The sequence below is a fragment of the Hippoglossus hippoglossus genome, chromosome 23, assembly GCF_009819705.1.
Source record: "Hippoglossus hippoglossus isolate fHipHip1 chromosome 23, fHipHip1.pri, whole genome shotgun sequence".
NCBI classification, from domain to species: Eukaryota; Metazoa; Chordata; class Actinopteri; order Pleuronectiformes; family Pleuronectidae; genus Hippoglossus; species Hippoglossus hippoglossus.
Window position 1 is genome coordinate 419,390 of NC_047173.1, and position 19,859 is coordinate 439,248.

The window sequence follows — 19,859 nt, forward strand, 5'->3', positions numbered from 1 at the left end:
AGATTCCTCACTTGTTAGTTATTTCCACCATCAGGGGAAAAAAAATAGTCATCAAATACCTCAATTCCTACTCATCTCTGTTGAAAGTTGCACTTCATGAGTGACAGCGGTTTGTTTTGCCTCATCTGAGTGGCTCCTCTGATCGGCATTTATAGAGATTGGCGATACCAATCGGTGGCCGATCAATCAGGGCACCTTTGGTCTTTATTGTGAAATATTTGCAGTAGCTGAAGATGCACAGCTTCATACTGTATAATATTGGTATTTATTTGAGTACATAGGACTACTTTTATACAAGGAAATATATTAGTCATACCAGAAACCTCAGAAAGGCTGTAGTTATATTAAAAGTTAAAGTAAAGAACTTCAGGTGATGGGCAGTAGTCTCTCCCTCTCGCTCACACTCACATGGCCATTTTCAAGGCAAACCCTATGTAAAAACATAGTGCTGACAGTAGCAGCTCCAAAGCTGAACCGCAGACAGAGTGAACAATGGACAACCGCAACATGCAGCAGAACCGCGGCACAACCGCGGCACAACCGCAGCCACTGTGGCCCGGGCGTAACACTGGTAAGAGTGTATATGAAGGAATAGTGGCATTAGAATGTACTAGAGGCACCAAATTTGGATTTTGATGGCTAAATTGTTTCTCTGGGAGGAATGCCCTCGGACCCCCCTGTCTGGCTACTTTTCCACACTTGCTTGCTGTACCATATCATTGTAGAAATCCCTGATTGTGTCGTTTATTGTAGAGCTATGTGAAGCGCAATCCACATCAGTGGTCCATTGCCGCTGCAAAATGAAGGTAGCGGAAACCTGGAAGTCCCACTGAACTTCAGAATTTGGTCTTGTTAATTCCAATCAAACTCTATGTACAGAGCATCCAGTTCATAAAGTATGCATCTCCTAAAGCGAATGCCCTCCAGAATTGTCCTATCAGGTATCAGACACTGTTTACTGTACAACTCTTGGTACATAAACAGGAGTCCTTTTTAAGTGTGTTCTATGTGGAGCGCCATCAGACATAATGAAGCTTTAAGATGAGACAGTATCTGGGTAGTAGTGGACCTACCTGAGGAGGGTAGTTGCTCTCCGAAGACCACCTGGAAGACTGATCGTTAGGTTTGTCCACCAAGATATTCCTAAAACAAAACAGTAATGAAGGAGTTTGTGTATGTACTGTATAAACCATAAAAGAGACAAATCACATATGGTGTTTTCAGACAGCGAGTGGAGGGGTTGATGACATCTCTAACATGCAACAAATATCTCAGGATGAAAAAGCAGTGCAACACACACAGAAAACAACGACGAAGATTTCATGAGAGTTTGTGGTGATAAGAGCCAACACCTGTGTCGATGTGCTCGAAACAAAAACACGTGATCTTCGCAGCGGAATTAATACGCAACATCCCTCGCCTGTATCCTGTGGAGGATTTGTTGCTTTTGTGAACATGTATCTGCAGAGTACCTCCCACTGCGTTGTGCGTGTGTCAGGCAAACTGTGGAGAAAGTCCGGGCCTAATTCTCCAGAGTTCCTCTGCAAGACATGTCTTAAAACGACCATAGACATACTACTGTTTATGTGTATGTCAAATCATCAAATCTTTGGGGTGCACCTTCACAGATATTGATGAAATGTGGTATACTGATAAGGCCACATCTTCCTTAATATAGGTAACAGACAAAAGCGTTTTGCTTGTTCAAAGCTTTTTTTCCAGCTCCATAATTATCTAAAAACTATGCTATCCCCAGTATCGATAAATAACAGCTATTTATTGTAAAACAAAAAATTGTAAACACAAAAAAATGACAAGAAAGTTTGATCTGTGTTTTTATGCTGTTCATGTACTTATCTTTAGACAGGGGATGGCTTTTACTTGCCCCGGCTATATTGTTCTGTCAAGTGCAATGGGTTTTTAGCTAATTATTACTACTAATCTGTATCTTTGTGCTGAACCAGCAAAAGGCAAATTATCTACAGCTATGGCTGATTTTATTTGTAAACGCAGAACAGCAGTTTCAGGTAAGAGCTGTTTGGTCAGCTAACATGATGAGGCTCTATAGGCCAGATAACGTGGAGGTTTGTTATGAACATAGTAGGATACGGAGCCAAATTTGTAAATACCACGCCGTTTGAACATCTTGATGGTCTGAAGTAGCATGGGTTACTGTATTAAGTAGTGACGGCTTATCATCTAAAACAGGCATTTCACGAGATAAGAAAATATTAAATTATATTAATATAGCAACTGAAGCCGTGTACAGTGCAAAAGAAAAACTCCCATGTACGACATTTTCAACATAATACATACTATGTTTCAAAGAACACTCTAAATATTGTCTTAACGAATATGCAATTGTTCAATTGACACTGTAGATAGACACATAAAACACTACAGTGAACCACGACCAACTTGACTGTTGGGTAGCTAAGTAACAAAACCAAATGCCAATGATGCTACTGACAAAGCTACCGCTAGCTTGCTCGTGTCAGACGAGCTAGGCCCTCGGACCGGCTAGAAAAAATACTGGTACACTGTTGAAAATGGCAGACACACTGACAAACCCTGACGCATAAGCTGGGGCAGCTACAGTGTGCATTACTCACTCGGGTAAATATGTAGAGGAGTAAGAGCTCCATTTGAACACGCTAAAACTTAGAACTCTGCTCTCAGGAACGACAGCCATCTTGTTGACAGAAGATAACAAGCAGCGGGAGCCTACCACGGGGTGAGCTGCGGTCGTGACGGCTTTAAAGAAACAGTACACCCTGTTCCCTTTGTGTACAGCCGATGCCAAGCCTCACATCGACCTGCACAGCCAGAGAGCCCAATCGTACGCATGCGCGAATCCCAGAGCCCCTGTTTTAGACCTACGCATGCGCCACCAGTTTGACATATATATATATATATATATATATATATATATATATATATATATATATATATATATGTGGATTTTTTTTTTGTCTTCTATAAAAAGTTTGTGGATATTAATTATTTATCAATATAAATGTCGGCCATAATAAACATAAATCTAAAACAGCTGTATCTCTACACACACGTACGCCGATTTGATGATACACTATATATATATATATATATATATATATATATATTATATATATATACATATATATATATATTGTTTATTAACTTTATACTAATTAGGGCCCGAGCACCGAACAGAGTGGGAGGCCCTATTGAAATTGTAAGGATTGTTTTTTAAAAACAATTTTTTTCAGGCAAATGAATTGGCTTTTTGAGGGCTTTAACATGCTCAAATTCATACCAAAATTTGCAGATAATTAGAAAGTGGTGAAAATGTACGTATTCTGGAGTAATTTTAAATGGGCGTGGCAAAATGGCTCAACGGCGCCCCCCGGAACGTGTTCACATTGACCGATCTTCACAAAAATCGATACACAGGTGTATCATGACCAGACAAACAAAAAACAGGAAGCCCGCCATTTTGCATTTAGTGGCCATTTTGGCCATATTCCACATTTTTACTTTGAGGTACTTGTACCAGGGCTTACATCAGATCAACTTCAAATTGAGATGAGTGTCATCTCAACAAGATGGAGATACAAACTAACTCAAAGATCGATTTTTCGTCACACGGTGTGACCGTGGCGTGGCATCAAAGTTTGATTACACGCCATCAAAACACAAGGTTCTGTATCTCGGACATAAATGGACCATGAATCCTTTGATGCTGAGCCGTCAACCAACAACTCCACTCCTGCATTATCAACATCAAAGGATTCAACAACAAATTAAAGCCCTCAAATTCTCACCAAAGCATGTGCTCGGGCCAGTTATTATTATTATAATAATAAGGTTTTTGTTTTGTTTTTTTCAGGCAAAAGAATTGGCTTTTTGAGGGCTTTAATTATTATTTTTTTCAGGCAAATGAAATGGCTTTTTGAGGGCTTTAAGTATTAGGGCCTGAGCACCTCCAGTGGGAGGCCCTATTGTATTTCGAAGGATTTGTATTTCACTTTTGGGGCTTTTTCAGGGCCTAGACATGCTCAAATTGTTACCAACGTTTGCAGGGAATTCAAAACCCCAAAAAGTAATTGTATTCAGGAGTAATTTGAAATGGGCGTGGAAAAATGGCTCAACAGCGCCATCTAACGAAACGCCCCTCAGTTAGCTTTTATTGAAATGGAGTCAATAATACTTCAAGCTCTATAATCGTCTCTATTTTTTCCTCTTTGTCTCCAGTCTCTTCAACTTCCTCTCTAGTGTCCTCCTCACTCTCCTCTATAATAACTTCTAGTAAATCGATCCTCCAATGAGTGGCCATTGGGACATACAGCATCTATCTTCTATCTTACTTCTTCTTCCTCTTTTATATGGTTTATTGACAAGTGGCAACCAACATCATAGGAGATAGATCAACATCACGCTTTAAGATCTTTAGTTCTATGATTCCTTTGAAGTGGACATATTCTATGTCTCTCTCTCTCTCTCTCTGTCCGTGGAGTGTGTGAGTGTGAGCTGGTTGTGGTGTGAGCGACTTCTTGAACTTTTTTTTCTTTCTCTCTTTATTTGTTTTTCTCACGCTGAATCTCACACGTGAATCTATCGCCGTCACACAGTCAAGCTGGTGCCGGCAGTGAGCCGCTCGGTGGAGGAGGCAGGGTACGCGGTCGGGCGGGTGGCGGGAGGCCATCAAGTCGGCATGAATGGAGCCAAAGTGATTTTTCTGGATAGTCCGGATAAAGTGCGGGACGTGGTGGAATCAGGGCTCGTGATTCACGAGGCGTTCACTCCGGTTCTCCCGCTAGTTAGTCCCTCTCACGCTCCCTCGTTCATTAAAAAGGAAGTGTTGGCAAAAGAGCTGTCCCGGTACGGACACATCATGTCCCCGGTAAAGATGGTGTCTGTTAAACCTCACCTTTAACTTCAACACCGACAGCTTTAACTATGTAGTTTTCGCGACGACGGAGACTATGAAATGTTTCGGTTGCGGTGTAGAGGGACATTTAATCCGATCCTGTACGGAGAGGAGGAGGGAGGGGGTTCGGCCCAGCAGCGCTCCCGGTGGTAGTAACCCCCCCTGAATGCTTCGGTGGTAAAGACACAGTTAAAAACAAAGTCCAACAAAAAGTGAAAATCATAGTGTGTCAGTGTGTGAGGATCAGACGGAGGATGAAGACGTGTCTGATGAACATCTGTTAAAACTGTCAGAAGAGAAAACATTCAGAACCAAGCTAAAGCAGTGAAAGTGACAAAAGGTGTGAAAAGAGTGAAAGCCTCAGCAGAGTCAGAGAGTGATGAAGGTCTGACTCAGGAGGAGCAGCAGAGACAAAACGTTCCGACAGAAAAAATATACAGATTAAATAAACTGATTGTTCAAGTTAAAGCTCAGATCATTGATGATGATGTCTGATTTTAATCACTTGGTTCTTCTCTGGTCTTCTCAACCTTCACTCTCATGTGTGAATTCCATGTTGGCCCTTTAAACCTGAATGGAGCCAGAGATGAAGTACGAAGAGCCACGTTGTTCCGAATAATGGAATTGAATAAAATAGATGTGATGTTGATTCAGGAAACACACAGTGACGATACGAATCAGAGTGACTGGAGGTAATGGAAGGGGGAGTTGGTTTTTTAGTCGCGTAAGCAGAACCAGCTGAGGAGTGGTGCTCCTCTTCTCCAGAGACCTTCCATGTTTGTTTCTTTGGTTAAAGCCAGAGTCAGACATTTTTTGGGATTATACAGTCTGATGAAAAATGATGAAGAGTTTCTGTCTCTGTGGTGTTTCACCAAAGCTGTTTGTACTGTTGTTGAGGGGCAGCTGGTTTTTAACTCTGTGTTTCTGCAAGACCTTTAAAAACGATGTCATGTTTGAGATTGTCGTTATTTATTAGAAAGTAAATGTGGATTCAATTTTTTTTATCAGAGCAAAATAACAATCATTAATTATAAAATGAAGAAGTGTATACAAGTGTTATTTTGTGGCCTTTTATCATCTAACTGTTCTTTGAATGGGAGATTTGGTTTTAGTTTTAATCTGTTAAAAAAAAAAACTAAATTAATGAATTAATCTGTGAAACTCAAGATTTTAAATATAAATTAATTGTTTATGCAAAATTGTATTTTTCTCTGTGAATTTCAGATTATTCATTGATATAAATGTGATCATACCATATTCAAGCAATGATTAGATGTAAATAAAGAACTTCATGTTCATAGATCAATGTTTATTTAAATTTTTTTTATTACATCTAATTACAAGGGGAAAACTGAATCACGGTAGAAAGGTCGTTAGGTTTAGAGCTGGGACCTTCTGACTTCTGGTCAGGCATTTTCTTTTTCCAGACCTGAGCCTTCCATAGCTGTTTCCTTTCGAGCGAGCTGACTCTCAAGTAGAGCATCCTCAAGATCACCTTTGAGTTTATTGTTCTCAGAAGCCAATTTCTGGTTTTCCTGAGTCAGCTGGTCCAGTTTATCTGTGTCCTTATGGTGCTGGGAGATGACAGCCTCTTCAGCAAGCTCTAGAGCATCATCAAGTTCATTTTGTAGCTTCTTGTTCTCAGAAGCCAGACGTTGGTTTTCCTGAGTTAGACGGATCAGTTCTTCTCCGTCCATCTGCTGCTGGGAGATGACAGCCCAATGAGCAAGGTCTAGAGCATCCTCAAGGTTATCTTGTAGCCTCTTCTCAGAATGGCGCGCCGGCTTCTATGTGGGTCTAATGTTCCTCCCTAGATTACAATTGGAATCAGGTGTGGGTCTACATGACCCCACAGAGCACCACAGCGCCCTCTCTGGGGGTCTAAATGACCCCCCAGGAGAATCGAGAATGACAATCCATTGGTCTCAATTACCCCAGGAGAATTGGATAATGACAATCCTTGGGTCACCCTAACCCTAACCCTGACCGGCCAGGGCTTGCGTATGATCACACGCACACAGACACACACACTCTGGGTCAATCCGACCCAGGAACAACACAAGGGTTAAAAGTATCATCTCAATCGGCTTGAGCTCAATTTAATGGTCGTAATGTGCGCTGAAGGTTTGACTGCTCTTGTAGCTTCAAGGAGGTTCGGAACCAAACTCTGCTGCTTCTCCAATGTTTTTACTTGCTTGATCATAACTCCCTTAAGCGGAAGACATGTACATCTTGTGGCCCTTTCTTTTTCAAGAGTAGAACCAATTTGAGCAGCTCTCTTCCTTTCTTTTTCAAGAGCAGAACCAATTTGAGCAGCTCTCTTCCTTTCTTTTTCAAAGGCAGAGGCAGTGTGTTTGCCTCGCTCCTCCAAGACAGCCCTTTGTATCTTTTCCTGTTTTAGGGCATTTTCAAGTTGGGCCTGTCTTGTCTTGCTCTCTGACTGTTGTGCTTTGAACTTATCGACCACATATTGGAGCTTAGTAATCGTAGCTTGATTCTTAGAGATGAAGGCTTTCTCCTTCTTCAGTTCTTTCTCGAGTCTGCTGCGAGCTTCTCCGTCTTTCTGGCTGTACCTTCGAGTGAGTTGACTCTCACCTAGAGCATCCTCAAGTTCACCTTGTAGCTTATTGTTCTCAGAAGCCAGTTGGTGAATTTCCTGAGTCAGCTGGTCCAGTTTATCTGTGTCCTTATTCTGCTGGGAGATGACAGCCTGATGAGCTAGGTCTTTCTCATGTAGAGCATCCTCAAGTTCACCTTGTAGCTCCTTGTTTTCAGAAGCCAGTTGGTGAATTTTCCGACACAGGCGGATCACTTCATCTGTTTTCTTATGCTGCTTGGAGAAGGACGCCGGATGAGCAAGGTCTTTGTCACGTAGAGCATCCTGAAGTTCACTTCGTAGCTTCTTGATCTCAGAATCCAGTTGGAGATTTCCCAGAGTCAGCTGGTCAAGTCTATCTGTGTCTTTATGCTGCTGGGAGATGGCAGCCTGATGAGCAAGGTCTTTCTCATGTAGAGCATCCTCTAGTTCACCTTGTAGCCTCTTGTTCTCAGAAGCCAGTTGGTGATTTTCTGGACTCAGATGGTCAGAGTCGTTTTCCTTCAGCTGCATGAAGATGGAAGCCTCTTCAGCAAGCTCTAGAGCAGGGGTGTCCAAACTTTTTTTCCCCGAGGGCCACATACAGAAAAATATACGAAGGACTGGGCCACTCACTAGACGTGAGGTATACTGCCTCACTTCTCATGCACTAATATTGGCAAAATCAATCAAATGCAGGTAAATTACATTTGATAATTGAGCCTCCATCATAGCTCTCCATTAGTAGATTTTCATTTTATTTTTTACAAAAAGGTTGGCAGGTCATTCTCTCAGTGACAGCCTCAGATTGGTTCTTAGGGTGCTGATCCCCCTTCATTGTCCTGTATGAAGGGAGAGACAAGAAGAGAAATAGGGGATGTGGATATTTCAAGCTTATTACACAAATAAATTATTGGGCTTGTTAACACATTAACTAACGTTTGTTAAAAAATTTTCATCAACTTCCTCTCTAGTGTCCTCCTCAAATTCCTCCTCACTCTCCTCTATAATAACTTCTAGTAAATCGATCCTCCAATGAGTGGCCATTGGGACGTACAGCATCTATTTTCTATCTTACTTCTTCTTCCTCTTTTATATGGTTTATTGACAAGTGGCAATCAACATCATAGGAGATAGATCAACATCACGCTTTAAGATCTTTAGTTCTATGATTCCTTTGAAGTGGACATATTCTATGTCTCTCTCTCTCTCGCTCTCTCTCTGTCCGTGGAGTGTGTGAGTGTGAGCTGGTTGTGGTGTGAGCGACTTCTTTATTTGTTTTTCTCACGCTGAATCTCACACGTGAATCTATCGGTGTTTCGGGTGTGATGGTGTTCGGTAGTGGGGCTACCGGCTTGGAGGTGGGGCAGCATGCCGGTGGTGGAGGTGGGTGAAGCAGTTTGTGAAGCTCACTCGCCGTCACACAGTCAAGCTGGTGCTGGCAGTGAGCCGCTCGGTGGAGGAGGCAGGGTACGCGGTCGGGCGGGTGGCGGGAGGCCGTCAAGTCGGCATGAATGGAGCCAAAGTGATTTTTCTGGATAGTCCGGATAAAGTGCGAGACGTGGTGGAATCAGGACTCCGGTTCTCCCGCTAGTTAGTCCCTCTCACGCTCCCTCGTTCATTAAAAAGGAAGTGTTGGTGTAACACGTATCTGCGTCACCGTGGGTTCCTTGTCATGAACACAAGGGGGAATCAGGTAGGTTTCTTCTAAGTCTCTTTATTTTCCAATATTATCACACATACAAATATACAACACCAGACACGTCTCTTCGTTTGCTGTGTGCTGGTTCCTGGAGGAACCCCGCGCCCCAGCGCGCTACTGCTGATAAAGGGGAGAGAGTCATTAGTTGAACTGGAACACCTGTGTACAATCAGACTCTCTCCCTGGCACCGATCCCAGAACCCCATCTCCACTCCCTCCCTCCTGCAGCCGACGCTGACCACGCCCCACTACCACAGTTGGCAAAAGAGCTGTCCCGGTACGGACACATCATGTCCCCGGTAAAGATGGTGTCTGTTAAACCTCACCTTTAACTTCAACACCGACAGCTTTAACTATGTAGTTTTCGCGACGACGGAGAGTATGAAGTGTTTCGGTTGCGGTGTAGAGGGACATTTAATCCGATCCTGTACGGAGAGAAGGAGGGAGGGGGTTCAGCCCAGCAGCGCTCCCGGTGGTAGTAACCCCCCCTGAATGCTTCGGTGGTAAAGACACAGTTAAAAACAAAGTCCAACAAAAAGTGAAAATCATAGTGTGTCAGTGTGTGAGGATCAGACGGAGGATGAAGACGTGTCTGATGAACATCTGTTAAAACTGTCAGAAGAGAAAACATTCAGAACCGAGCTAAAGCACTGAAAGTGACAAAAGGTGTGAAAAGAGTGAAAGCCTCAGCAGAGTCAGAGAGTGATGAAGGTCTGACTCAGGAGGAGCAGCAGAGACAAAACGTTCCTACAGAAAACTAAAGGATTCACACTAGTGAAGGAAGATCATTTTTCAGACCTGAACTCTTTCATTGAGTCATCGAGGGCCTCTGACTAAAAAGTGTGATGTTGATGGAGACGATGTTCTAACACAACAGGAAATATACAGATTAAAGAAACTGATTGTTCAAGTTAAAGCTCAGATCATTGATGATGATGTCTGATTTTAATCACTTGGTTCTTCTCTGGTCTTCTCAACCTTCACTCTCATGTGTGAATTCCATGTTGGCCCTTTAAACCTGAATGGAGCCAGAGATGAAGTACGAAGAGCCACGTTGTTCCGAATAATGGAATTGAATAAAATAGATGTGATGTTGATTCAGGAAACACACAGTGACGATAAGAATCAGAGTGACTGGAGGAGGTAATGGGAGGGGGAGTTGTTTTTTTAGTCGCTTAAGCAGAACCAGCTGAGGAGTGGTGCTCCTCTTCTCCAGAGACCTTCCATGTTTCTTTCTTTGGTTAAAGCCAGAGTCAGAACAAATTTTGGATTATACAGTCTGATGAAAAATGACAAAGAGTTTCTGTCTCTGTGGTGTTTCACCAAAGCTGTTTGTACTGTTGTTGAGGGGCAGCTGGTTTTTAACTCTGTGTTTCTGCAAGACCTTTAAAAACTTTCTATCTCTGTATGATTTGGAAACTATGTCATGTTTGAGATTGTCGTTATTTATTAGAAAGTAAATGTGGATTTAATTTTTTTTATCAGAGCAAAATAACAATCATTAATTAAAGACCTCTCTGGTGATCTGACCTTGACTGGAGAACAGCTTTTCTAGTTGCCACTAAATGGGCCCGTAGAAATTTACCCCGGATCACACAGGAGGTGATAGATCACGCAGAGGCGCTGCTTACAACTTATGAGAACGGGCAGGCTGTATCCGAGACGGAACAACAGCCTGCACCGCCACGAGTGATACAGTCTGCACGAACACAACACACACAAAACACACAACACCACACATCACAAGAAACACTGTGACGGACGGAACAAGTGGTGGCACAGGCCCCAAGATGAAACATCATAAACGACACAGTGACGACGATGACTGACACAGAGACAGACTGGCCAGTGGACACGGCTGTGCCGGCTGTCCAGCTGTCCCCTAAAGAACGTAGGACAAAACGTACAGGGAACAAACAAAATGCCTGTGTTATTACAGAGGATAGCCCAGTATTAGACATTGAGGCGAGTGACAACGACTCTTCTATACCTCCACGTTCTCGTCGTAGGACTCAACCACTGTTGCACGATTCACCACTTGAGGCTGATGGTGAAATGGAGGCAGAGATAACTCCAACTCTGACCCCTTCACAGAGCTGCAAACAAGTTGCTAGTAATGGCCGACAGGTTTCGGTCATGGTTCACCGACTTCCAGTTCCCCACAATGATACCTCGCCAGATCATAGTGATGTCGATCCAGACGACTTGTTGATCTGACTCCTACACCCGAACATAAGACATTTAGGGTCACAAGACACATGAACACCGACCGCAAACTAGTGGACTGGGAACTGAGTGTGTGGAAAACGTGGCTCATCCTTGGGGACTCCAATCTGTCCAGGATACCGGCCTTTTCAATCCCGGACCTGCAGATTGAGAGCTACCCGGGGGCCAACTTCCGCCACGCTCAGGCCATAATGGCGAAGGCAAACTGCCACACCGTAGTTGAAAAAGTGGTCCTGTCATTTGGTCTGAATTGCAGAGGACAAAGAGCCAAGCTGACTGCGGTCCCAGTGATCAATTTTTCTTCTGCTTTGACTGGTTCAGAGCAAAGCACATTACAGACACTCAATGCACACATCCTTAAAAACATGCCTTACATCAACAAACTTGAGGACAAGTTGTTCTTTACTGAAAGGGACCACATCCACTGGACCAAGACAACTGCACAGACAATGCTTGTCCACTGGGCGACCACTTTAAACTTCAAGGCCCCACAAGCCTTTTAAAGGAGGGGGTTAGGAGTTCAGCATCTCTTACATCACAGAATGTTTTAGTATTGGCAACAAATTTCAGCCTTTCAAAGCCACAATTGGATCTTTTAAACAGGGGCTTGGCCTTTGTCCCAACGATTGATACACACAAAGATCAGAAAAGACAACTGGAAACAGACATTCAAAAGTATCATAGGAAGATAAAGTTGGCGGCATATTTTCAAGGATCACAACATAAAGAGCTTCTGCCATTCATGGCCCCTTCAGTTTGGACGCCACCACCTGACAAAGTACCACCACAAGTTATTTTTTTAATTAAAAAAGATAATGACACTCTCAAAACACATTTTAAAAGTCACAAGGAAAAGAGTAATCCATCATATGACGAAGTAAAAGCAATTAGACAACTAAGTCATAATAAAAACATTGTTATTAAACCCGCTGATAAGGGGAGTGTTGTTGTAATATTAGGATGGGATCAATATGTTATGGAGGCACATAGGCAATTAGAGAATACTACATATCGTCACCCTCTTAAACTAATGGCCTAAGTCATTTTTTGACAAAAATGATTTTTTTGCCTAAATCATCTCCTCATGATGCTTGCCACCTCTGGTAAAATCGCCTCCATCCTGAGTTGAACAGATCATGCAATTCTACCCCTGTTGTATAATGGCCTATGTCAAGAGTGTGACTTAGGCCGTTTTATTTTGCCTAAGTCAAAAGACAATGTGACTTAGGCAATTTTACAAGCTTTTCAAGATGGCAGCTGCATCAAGAAGAATGAAAATCTACCTAGCCGCTGAAGTTATTTCCATGATTCAGGGCTCGTCCCCTATTGGTAAGTGATGAGGTTTACTATAATATAGTCTAGGCTATAAATTTTGCATAGTTATTTAGTCTTTTAGTCAGCATTTTAGTCAGCAAAATAGCTAAGTCCATGAAGCTAGCATCCAAGGAGAAACGTCTCAAAGGAGAAACGTCTCAAAGGAATGTCATACAAGAGCAAAGGTGGCAAAGAAATAAGTTTAAAGGCTATGGGTCCTCCCTGCAACTCGAAGTTATGTCAGTGAGTCTCAACTCAAGACTGCCAAGTCATTACAGAAGAGCAGCGGCAGTGGATATTTCAGAAGATTTGGGCAATGAACACCTGGGAAGAACGTCGGTTATACGTCACTACTTTGGCCACCAAGGTTAAAATAAAGCAAAAGAAAGTTGCTGAGGGATCCTGACGCAATTCATCATTGTCCTACCAACTGAAGCTTCAAGATGGAACAAGTCTCAAAGTGTGCAAGGCACTTTTTTCCTCTACACTTGGTCTCCCTGAAAGAACCATTACACACTGGCTGAACAAAGTCACCATCGACCATGACGAACAAGCAGCAGCGCCGCCGTCTACATCTGGACCCAAAAGTGGCAATCATGCAAAGCTTGAAACCGATGTCAAGGATTTCCTTAAGGACTGGTTGAGGGACCTGCCCACTGTTGATTCACACTACTGCAGAAGCACAGAGACCTACAAAGACAAGAAGTTCCTTCAACCAAGCACAACCATCTCCCAACTACATTGGGAATATCAACAGGCAGCTGCAACTGCTGGAGTGAGGGCCGTTGGAATACGATATTTCACAGATATGTTCCATGAAGAGAAGTATTCCATATTCATTCCGCGAAAAGATCAGTGTGATGTTTGTGTTTCATTCAAGCATGGGAATATCAGTAAGGCCGAATATGATGCACATGTCACCCAGAAAGATGAAGCGAGGCAAGAGAAATCCTGTGACAAGGATTCTGCGAATAATGACAAGTCGGTTTGGACAATGGACTTGCAAGCTGTGCTGCTGTGTCCAAAAACCCAAGCCAGCAGCCTGTATTACAAAACGAAACTGCAGGTCCATAACTTTACCCTCTTCGACTTGAGATCAAAGGAAGGGTACTGCTACATTTGATACGAATCGGAGGGCGACCTGAATAGCGAGGTATTTGCAGAACTTCAATATCGCCATTTTGAAGGTGTGATCAAAGACCATCCAGAACTCAAGGAGATCATAGTGTGGAGCGACGGTTGCGGTTATCAGAACCGCAATGCATGTGTGGCGAATGCATTCTCTGAGCTTGCAAGGAAATATGGGGTACTAATAACACAGAAATACCTTGTTGCAGGGCACACACAAATGGAGGGTGACAGCATGCATAGTACTATTGAACACAAAATAGTTACGGATATCTTCACCCCGAGAGACTATGTCATCATACTCCAGACTGCAAGAATCAGGCCATCACCTTACCATGTGAAGGTGCTCAAGTGTGATGAGTTCCTGAAAATGAATGGATCTTACTTCATTAGCATCAGACCAGGCAAAAAAGCTGGAGATCTGACTGTGCATCACTTGCGGGCTCTTCAGTTTAGCAGTGAAGGCAAGGTCCATTTCAAGCTGTCCTTCTCGGAGGACTCTGCGTGGGAAGCACTGCCACAGAGGGTACAGGTGCCAAATGAGCCGATAGCATGGATAAGAATGTTTCCATGTGCTCTGCCAATCAAGGAGAGAAAGTTCCAGGACCTCCAGTCAATGAAACACATCATGCCCGTTGAGTGTCATCACCTCTTTGACAATTTACCACATTAATAGGCATCAGTCAAGAACCCAGCAAAGAAGAGCTGGAGGGAGAAGTGAGGAGATGCACATGCCTCCTCAGCATTATGTTTAGTTAGTTTGTTAGTTATGCTTTATTGTTGACAGAGTTGAAGGTTTAAAATTGCTTAAGTCACAAAGGCATGTTCAAAACTTTGCCTAAGTCATTTATTCCTCTTACTGTACATAATTGACAGACATTGTTATTAGTGTGGCAATAGTCATCTATTGTCATAACCTTTTGGAGTGAAATTATTAATAAATATCATATATTCAATATTTGGTAAACATTTTTGTGTTTTCTGAAAAACCTGAAAAAATGACTTGGGCCATTAGTTTAAGAGGGTGACGATATTACAAAAAGCTTAACGAACCCATATATTTAAAAACCATACCTGTCGTTCACAGCATTTTAAATGATTTACACAAGAATAAATATATAAATAGACAAAAACAATATTTAAAAGGGGAGAGCCAACCGAGGGTTAGGAGATTTTATATGCTCCCAAAAATTCATAAGGATCCAGAAAAATGGACTGTACCACTAGAAGTGCCTCCAGGCAGGCCAATTGCATCTGACTGTGGAAGTGAAACGTACCAAACAGCTGAATTTATCGATTATTATCTCAATCCATTGTCAATAAAACACCCATCATATATTAAAGATACATATCAATCAATCAAATTCAATCAAATTTTATTTGTATAGCCCATATTCACGAATCACAATTTGTCTCATAGGACATATCACTTTACAGACATTGTTAAAAACCTACAAATCCCTCCAAATTCATTATTCTTCACCATGGATATAGACAGCTTATATACCAATACTGATACCAAAGCGGGACTATTGGCTGTGAAAAACATAATAAAAAAATATCCTAACATCAAAAGGCCGGATCAGGCGCTATTACAATTATTGGAAATCAATCTCACCAAAAATGATTTTGAGTTTAATGGACAATTTTATTTACAAATCAAAGGTACGGCGATGGGCAAAAAAATTTGCACCCGCCTATGCCAATATTTTCATGGGAGATTGGAAAGAAAAAGCCCTGGCAAAATGCCCCAAAAAGCCACTCCATTATTTTAGATATTTAGATGACATTTGGGGGATTTGGACCCACTCTGAGGAGGAGTTTGATGAATTTGTTAATATATTGAACACACACAATGCTTCCATCACTCTGAAGTACACTTCAAATGACCAGTCTGTGGACTTTCTGGACACCACGGTATTCAAGGGACCGACATTCGCACAATCACATAAATTGGACATCCAGGTTTATTTTAAGGACACTGATACATGTGCACTGCTCTTTAAAATGAGCTTTCATCCCAGACACACCTACAGGGGACTAATAAAGTCACAGCTGGTGAGATTCCGCAGAATATGTACATGCAATTCAGATTTCACAGCAGCAGTCAAAATACTGATTAGTGCTCTACGAAATAGGGGATATTCAAGATCATTTTTAAGACACTGTTTAAAAAACTATAAAGAACAAAACCCACAAATAGATAAAGAAATGATTCCTCTTATTACAACATTCTCTACTATGAGTGGAGTAATGAACAACAAACTTAAGAACAATTTTCAAACAATGATACAAGATCAAGGATTACTGGACAGATTCCAAGTCATTTCGGTTTACAGGAGGAATAAAAACGTAAAAGACCTGCTAGTTAAGGCAACACTCACACCAATGCATCACAAGAAAAACAATATGTTATTACAAGTGTTTTGTAAACTTAAATTCATCAGAAACACACACACCAAGATCAATTTCATGATTTCACAGCAATTCACACCACAGACGTCCAATTGCGTGTACATAATATTCCGTGAAAAATGTGGAAAACAATATGTAGGAGAAACAAAAAATTCCATAGCCACAAGAATGGTACAACACAGGTTTAATTTGAGACACAAGATAAACACAAATACTCCTCTAGTCAAACACTTCATATTACATGGACCACAATCACTTAGAGTAGCAGGCCTCCAATACAATTTGTCTTGGACCGATACAGAACGAAAGAAAATGGAGAGAAGATGAATCTTCCTCCTAAACACGAAATAACCAATTGGCCTGAATGTTAAAATAAATTAAACAATTTTGTGAATATTTCATGACTCCTAAACAACATGGGGCATTTAATTAGAATGAAGATAATATTCAGCACCCAGGAGACCCAATTCATAGAGTGTACAGTGGGTTTAGAATCCTGGCCGTGGACTAGGGCCCTAATCCTAACCATTTTCTACCCGTACCTAAACCTCTCTATTATTGCCTAAACCTAACTCACACACTCTCTCTTCCTAAACCTAACCTTAGACTCTTGCCCTTAACCTAACCACTATGGACCTTTGCCTAAACCTAACCTCCGAACTAGACTAAATAAGACTGGCCGTGGCCTATTGCCCTAACCCTAACCATTTTTAACCCATGCCTAAACCTAAGTCTCCTCTACTATTGCCTAAACCTAACCCACGTTCTCTCTCCCTAAAACCTAACCATGGATCCTGGCCCTAACCCTAACCACTATGGACCTTTGCCTAAACCTAAACCTAAAACCTTCTAACTTGAGAACAACAGTGTTTATCTAAGTCCAGATATTCTGTACAACATATTCTCCAAATTACACTAATCAAAAATCACAGTTTATCTATACGAAATTCACTTAAAATCACAAGTCACAGTTCAATTATTTTAAAAAAGACAATTCGTAGACGTCACGAAGTAGTAATAACAACATGATTTATTACAAAAACAATACATGGATGTAGACAACTCAAATAAATAACATGTAATTTGATATGTGAGTTAAAACAATCACAGTTTATCTATACGAAATTCGTTTAAAGTCACAAGTCACAATTTTATTTTAAATAGAATATAAATAAATAAATATATCACTTAAGTCCAATAAAATGTAATATATCCATAGATACATGGTATCATGAATGATAATATATATCAATAAGTTTATTTTTATTCACAGTTATAGAATTAAAGGATCACAGTGGAATCGACAAGGGGGAGGAGTCTGTGAGAGGCAGCCTATAAATACAGGAGCCCTCAGTCTCCTCCCTCACTCTTGCTCTAAACGTTGTAATGGATGGACCTCACAGCTCAGATAGAAATAGTTTGCTTTTTTAAGTGCCTAATAAGACCTGAAGAAGACCCAAGAGGGTCGAAACGTCGTCAGGAGGCAACACAGTGACACGGTCACTTGTTTTCAGTTTTTGATTTTATTTTCAGTTTGTTTCTGCCACAGGCTGGCGGCGGCCTCGCCCCGGGACCTGTACACGCCCGCTAAGATCAGCAGCTCTACGTAGGCGCGCAGGTCGGTCTCGTCCATCCCTTTCCATTCGTCGCCGCATTTTCGACGACCCTCCCGATTCGTCATCTCCAGGATGATGTTCTCTACCGTCGGTGTGATGAACAGGCGGAACGTCGAGGCTAGGTCACCGGTGCGGGACGTCGCGTGGATCGTGGGGCCCCGGGGGACCCCGCTTTGAGCCGCAGCAGAGGAGGAGGAGGAGCGGCGGCGGCCCTCCTCCTCTCGACCGTACGCCCTCGAGGACCATGTTATTTCCCCGTTTCTTGACGGGAAGGTCTCTCTTTCCACGAGTCCGGTGGTGGTGGTGGTGGTGGTGTCGCCGTGGTCTTGTCCTTCTTCTTCTTCCAAGGATGACGAATCTGCAGAAGCATCACCCACTGGGTCGTAGTCTTCATCGCCGTTGTTGTCTTCGTTGTCGTCCTCTCTGTCTTCTTCTCGGCCTGCTTTTCTGTCTGCTTCTCGGTCTGGCTCTTTCGCGTCCTCTTCGGGTTCAGAAGATGGTTGCTGGGAGATTAGCTGTTGGAGAACCTGTTCTCTGGTGAAACGCGGGCGCGCCGGCTTCTATGTGGGTCTAATGTACCCCCCTAGATTACAATTGGAATCAGGTGTGGGTCTACATGACCCCACAGAGCACCACAGCGCCCTCTCTGGGGGTCTAAATGACCCCCCAGGAGAATCGAGAATGACAATCCATTGGTCTCAATTACCCCAGGAGAATTGGATAATGACAATCCTTGGGTCACCCTAACCCTGACCGGCCAGGGCTTGCGGATGATCTCACGCACGCACTCACACACAGACACACACACACTCTGGGTCAATCCGGCCCAGGAACAACACAAGGGTTAAAAGTATCATCTCATTTGGCTTGAGCTCAATTTAATGGTCGTAATGTGCGCTGAAGGTTTGACTGCTCTTGTAGCTTCAAGGAGGTTCGGAACCAAACTCTGCCGCTTCTCCAATGTTTTTACTTGCTTGATCATAACTCCCTTAAGCGGAAGACATGTACATCTTGTGGCCCTTTCTTTTTCAAGAGCAGAACCAATTTGAGCAGCTCTCTTCCTTTCTTTTTCAAAGGCAGAGGCAGTGTGTTTGCCTCGCTCCTCCAAGACAGCCCTTTGTATCTTTTCCTGTTTTAGGGCATTTTCAAGTTGGGCCTGTCTTGTCTTGCTCTCTGACTGTTGTGCTTTGAACTTATCGACCACATATTGGAGCTTAGTAATCGTAGCTTGATTCTTAGAGATGAAGGCTTTCTCCTTCTTCAGTTCTTTCTCGAGTCTGCTGCGAGCTTCTCCGTCTTTCTGGCTGTACCTTCGAGTGAGCTGACTCTCACCTAGAGCATCCTCAAGTTCACCTTGTAGCTTCTTGTTCTCAGAAGCCAGCTGGTGATTTGCCTGAGTCAGCTGGTCCAGTTTATCTGTGTCCTCATGGTGCTGGGAGATGACAGCCTGATGAGCTAGGTCTTTCTCACGTAGAGCATCCTCAAGTTCACCTTGTAGCATCTTGATCTCAGAATCCAATTTGTGATTTTCCAGAGTCAGCTGGTCCAGTTTATCTGTGTCCTCATGGTGCTGGGAGATGACAGTCTGATGAGCAATGTCGTTCTCGCGTAGAGAATCCTGAAGTTCACCTTGTAGCCTCTTCTTCTCAGAAGCCAATTTGTGAATTTTCCGACACAGGTGGATCACTTTATCTGTTTTCTTATGCTGCTCGGAGAAGGATGCCGGATGAGCAAGGTCTTTGTCACGTAGAGCATCCTGAAGTTCACTTCGTAGCTTCTTGATCTCAGAATCCAGTTGGAGATTTCCCAGAGTCAGCTGGTCAAGTCTATCTGTGTCTTTATGCTGCTGGGAGATGGCAGCCTGATGAGCAAGGTCTTTCTCATGTAGAGCATCCTCAAGTTCACCTTGTAGCCTCTTGTTCTCAGAAGCCAGTTGGTGATTTTCTGGACTCAGGTGGTCGGAGTCGTTTTCCT

The 19,859-nt window shown here is 42.7% G+C and overlaps 2 protein-coding genes across 5 annotated transcripts in view; one reads left to right on the forward strand and one right to left on the reverse strand.

Moving 5' to 3' along the window:
- Window positions 1–2,825, reverse strand: part of mkln1 (muskelin 1, intracellular mediator containing kelch motifs) — a 35,259-nt gene extending 32,434 nt beyond the window's left edge. For 2 of the 3 annotated variants that reach the window (XM_034578706.1, XM_034578708.1), the window contains exons 1-2: window positions 2,613–2,763; window positions 1,074–1,143 (exon numbers count right to left, since the gene is read on the reverse strand). In XM_034578706.1, coding sequence (XP_034434597.1) covers window positions 1,074–1,143; window positions 2,613–2,692 — 150 coding nt within the window. In that variant the 5' untranslated portion in view covers window positions 2,693–2,763. Of the gene's footprint in view, window positions 1–1,073; window positions 1,144–2,612 lie in introns of all 3 variants that reach the window. The other variant, XM_034578707.1, reaches the window with a different exon arrangement.
- Window positions 2,826–15,282: 12,457 nt separating this feature from the next.
- LOC117757655 lies at window positions 15,283–16,732 on the forward strand. Of its 2 annotated transcripts, none has more exons than XM_034578993.1 (2): window positions 15,283–16,313; window positions 16,385–16,732. In XM_034578993.1, exons 1-2 carry the CDS (start codon window positions 15,478–15,480, stop codon window positions 16,455–16,457), a joined length of 909 nt encoding a protein of 302 aa, XP_034434884.1. In that variant the 5' UTR covers window positions 15,283–15,477; the 3' UTR covers window positions 16,458–16,732. The 2 variants fall into 2 exon arrangements, with proteins under 2 accessions (XP_034434884.1, XP_034434883.1); XM_034578992.1 differs by having other exon boundaries at window positions 15,283–16,279; window positions 16,313–16,732.
- The last annotated feature ends 3,127 nt before the right edge of the window (window positions 16,733–19,859 follow it).